General features: G+C 47.4%; 1 gene segment (V, D, J or C); it reads right to left on the bottom strand.

The window, feature by feature from the left end:
• Positions 1-1,589: 1,589 nt before the first annotated feature.
• Positions 1,590-2,364, bottom strand: LOC102377949. The segment is given in 2 exon segments: positions 1,590-1,852; positions 2,316-2,364. Coding segments are annotated over 2 exon segments (312 nt in total).
• Between the last annotated feature and the right edge of the window lie 2,254 nt (positions 2,365-4,618).

Genomic DNA, 4,618 nt, shown 5'->3' with positions numbered 1-4,618 from the left:
TTCCTGAATTTAGGAGTACCGGTGGCTTCTGTGCAGTCCTGTGGGGTGCGCAGTAGTGGGACTTTCACCAGGAAGCGGAGGTGGCTTTGGTTTCTCTGGTGTTTTAGTCGTTAGGAAGGTGTTTATGGATCTCTCCCTTGGAATAAGGTCTGCAATTCTGTTTTGCTATCGGACCCTACAGCCCTGAATCTCCATTCACCCCTGCATACCACAGTCATGGACCTGTGCTCCACTGTCCGTTTGGTAATGTGCAAAACAGTTTATATTTCTCATCTAAATCTCTCCCCCGTGGCTTCATTTTCTCTGAACCGAGGTCACCAGGAGCCGGAGAAGTAGACAGTGAGCAGGTCTGAGCTAAGAGCACTTCCCTGGTGTAGTTACAGTAGGATGCTGTGCAAACCACGAGCACCCACTGCAGTTACAGCATCTAGAGTGACGGAGCCCAATCTGATTGACATGCACGGTGTCTAGGTACCAGCGATGCCTGCTCGGAGCAGGGGCTGTGAGGTAGGTTGGAAATATGCAATATTCTCCCATGGAAATCTGAGAAGCAACCTCCTGTGACTGTATCTCCCTGGGCCCAAGCAGGGGCTGCAGATACCATGTGGTGTACAGCCCCATCAACTCCCTTACAAGTCAACTTGCTCTTGGAAACAATCCTGTGTGTGTGCGTCTTGATTTTTAATTTTCCCCAGGATTTCATTCCCTCCCTGAAGAAATCCAGTGCATGCTCAGTGCACCCATCCATCGTACTGAAGTCCCCCAAAAACAGCAGTTTAGTGGTACATGTGCCTTGTACCACTTTTGTGAATGTGTCTAACTCTTTCATGCTGAAAGGATTTGGGGTTAGGGAGAGAGGAGGAGGGGAATCTCATTGAAAAGAAACCCAGAGCAGTGGCTTGAATGAGTAAGTATAAAAGAGGAAATAGTCTGAGGAAAGCAAGTATTTACCTTCTTGATGTGCAGTCAGCCTGCTGGAAGAAACTCATTGCAGGGTGAGAGATGCAGAGATCAGTCCCACAAGGTGGAAAAGGGAGACCCAAGTAAAGCAACTCCTACCACAACCTCTCCGAGATGAAACAATACCCCATCTTCTGCCCCTTCCCCTCTCCAAAGGGTCCATGCCCCTATTCCTTCTTGCATGGATCGGAGAGAGGGTATGTGTGGCTCCCTGTTACCTTGCTAATGGCATTCAATGCATCTGCCGTGTTGGGTGACGAGAGCATTGTGGACTTTTCTGTTGCTGCCTCTGCAGCCGTCCCAACCAAGAGCCAGACCTCTCTCCAGCAGCGCCGCTTGCAAAGCCCCAGGCTGGCCCTGCCTGCCACGGTGTTGGTGGCATGGGGAGGAAAAGGAATTGCTTGGTTTTCAGGGTGAAAATAAATGTTATGCTAGAAGAAGAAATGAACCCCTAGTTCAGGCGGGCTGAAAAGTCTGAGAAGCAAACTCCCCTGGACCGCGCACCTGGGCTGATCTGTCCTGCAGGCTGGGCAGCAGGGGCAGCGTGATGGTATCTGTGGCTCAACAAGTGACGTGTTTCGGTCCCAGGGAAACCCCGGAGCTGGTATTGAGTGTAGCAGTTGTGCCGATCACGTGGTGAGAGTGAAATCAGTGCCAGAGCCACTGCCGCTGAACCGGGCTGGGACTCCTGACTGCCGTGTGGAAGCATCATAGATGAGGAGCTTTGGAGCTTGTCCAGGTTTCTGCTGGTACCAGTGTAAGAGCTGATAGGTACTCCCAGAGCTACTATAAGTAAGGCTGGAGCTGGCTTTGCACTTGATGGTCACTCGATCTCCTGGAGACACCGCCAGGGACTCTGGGGTCTGAGTCAGCACAATCTGCCCGGAGGAACCTAGAAGTAAAAAGAAAAAAAACCACAAAACCCCCATAAGTTCAATTAACATAGTGCCTCCTGCAAGCCAAATAACCCGTCTGATTAGACAATCTGGATGCTCTAGCAATGTTCCTTGTGCGCATTATTACAGAATGAACTGAGTTTGTGTCCTGGCTGAAATGCTAACACGCAGCCAGAAGTGCTTCTTTGCTTGCAGCCCTTTCTTCATTGCTCATCTAGGTTACAGCCTCAGCCCCTAGAAATCCCCAGAAAAACTTCTGGTCGCTCCAATGGGCTTTGGATCCTGGTATTGGGGATTAAGTAAGTTTTTTGTCTCGGTTGCAGTCCCTACCTGCCAAGGCAGAGCATTTGTTGGAGCATTTTCAAGCATCAGAGAAAGCGAATTCCTTGGGCTTTTTGTTTCTGGAAAAAGGATGGTTTTGCTATAATGACACAACTTCCCTCTGCGTTTGCTGCTTACCCTGGACCCAGAGCACCACGAGGCAGAGCAGGGGAGCCAGTGAGACCATCTTGGTACGTCTGCCTGGCTTGCACCGATCACCATTTGGTACAAACTGGCCTGGATCACTTATACTGGTGCCGAGCATGAGGAGGGCGTTGACTGGGTGTAAAACATGCAAATTTGGCTCAGAGATGATTTGCAAGTGATCTAAAAATAAGCTGTGAAAGGCATGTGGTGTTGAAGGGGGCAGACACAGCGGGTTCACGGAGCTGCTTCACTTTGTGCTGAGCTGGTATTGTCACAAGTGGGTGGGAAGAGGATATTCAATAATACTTATATTGGTGCCAGCTTGTTTAATTCGTAGTGGATATTATCCTGCTGGATGCACTGTCACTGATGTGATCTTCCTATGTTAGGGGAGCCATAGGAGAAATGAATTCCTCCCTTCCTGCTCCTTTTCCTCATCTTGGAAATTTGTGTAATATAAAGCAAAGCAGAAGATCCAGAACTTTACCCTTCTAGAGGATTTTCCAGGACATTAAGTATTTTTCACCAGGAAGATTTTCTCATTGTTAATGTTTACATCTCCCAGGAGAAAAAGCATGGCAAGTGAGATCTGTTTTAGAGTATAGTTTTCAATTATTTTTCTGGGAATCATGAATGGTCTGATTAAAAGGGCAAGAAGTATTTTCCCAGAAAATTTTTTATTCCAACCCATAATGAAAGAGTCATGAATATGACTATTAATTCTGAAGTCTAGTCACTAATCCATGATGTACTGGAGTTGTATAATTTCCCAGTCACCTCGGTATGAACCTATAACCTGAGCAGCGTGCCTTTTCCACAGCTGCTCTAAAGCTCACCCTGTCCACAAGGCCTATGATAGGGAGGGAATGGGAATAGAAGTATGCCAGACTCTCAAGCTTGCCCCCCACCAAATTTTTGAGAATTTTGTTTCTCAAAAGACAGTGAACTGAAGTGAGTAAAATAATAATTGAAATTAATATGTGTGTGAATAAAGCAGAAGTAGGAGCTCTCAAAATGTATTTCACAAAGTATGATTTCAGCCTGGAATTCAAATAGATTTCAGCTATTTGCTGCTTCCCAGCTGGGAGGTGGGTCCCCCCTACCAGGGCTGAATGCTCCCCCAAGCTCCTCTCACAGGCCTGGCCTGCGCACCCCACCAGGAATACATGACAAGAAATCCAAAACTGCCCTTGCGAAGGTTGCCAGACAGAGTCTGCCTTGTATGGAAGGAAGTGTCTTAAGTAAGAGCATTTCCCCTCCTCTTGAATGCAGGACATTTTTCATTTGCAGTAAAGGAAACTGAGGTTGGGGATTAGGAGCAACTTCAAAACGCTGCGGGTGGTTAAGTATTGGAACAGCTTGTCTAGAGAGGTTGTGGTATCTCCATGCTGGGAAGGTGTGTAGGGCAGGTTTGATAAACACTTGGATGAGATGGTTTAGACAGAGATGATCATGTCCTGAGCCAGAGGATTGGAGAAAATTACTGACCGAGGCCGCTGTATGTGTGCTGCTGCTCAGCATGGTCCTGAGAGTCCTGTTAGGTGCCTGGCTGGTGGGTCTTGCTCAAACACTGTGGGCCAACCTGACTGCCAGTTTAGGGGTCAGGAGAATGATTTCTCCTTCTCAGGATTGTTATGGGGTATTTGCCTGCACATGTAATGAGGTAAGATCCAATTTCTAGGCTCTTCTGAGAGCAGTTTTGGTGACAGTGCATGCACGTGGGCCAAACAGTCTCTGCATGGTGTAGCGGATGGTGGTATGTTTAATGATCTGGACAGTGTAGTAGCCCTACTTAAGATTGTGCTGCTCCCCCCGGCCAGGGAAGGGGCCTGAAAAACTACCCTGAAATATTGAGGGTTCAATGTAAATAATGGAAACTTATGTGACAGACATCTGTCCTTCGCCTTGTGTGCTCAGACACAAGCCTAGCCCTCAGAGGAAAGGCTTGTATCTCCCTTTAGACTGAAAGTAGCCTTGCCTAGTTCAAAACTAAGGGAAGCAGATGAGTGAATACCAGTTGTTGTCACTGGCCCTGGCAGTAATGACATCCAGCACCTCAAATGTTAGCACCATTGATCCTTAAGGAAGTTTTCATACTGATAACACTTTTTTTTCAGCTGCTTATTTATGTCAGAGCAGGTACAAACTGACTGAAAGACTGTCATCCGCTTCAGTGGGTTTGTATCAGGGCCAAATATCAGAACAAGGTCTTTCTTCTTTAGTGATAAGATAGCCAGCGGTCAGTGGAAACTGTACAGATACTTTGTTATTTGGCAGGTGTTGGCGCTTCCTTT

Source organism: Alligator sinensis, unplaced genomic scaffold, assembly GCF_000455745.1.
Source record: "Alligator sinensis unplaced genomic scaffold, ASM45574v1 scaffold1484_1, whole genome shotgun sequence".
In the NCBI taxonomy this organism is placed as follows: Eukaryota; Metazoa; Chordata; order Crocodylia; family Alligatoridae; genus Alligator; species Alligator sinensis.
Note: the sequence above shows the minus strand (reverse complement) of the source record. Positions and strands in the feature narration are given on the sequence as shown.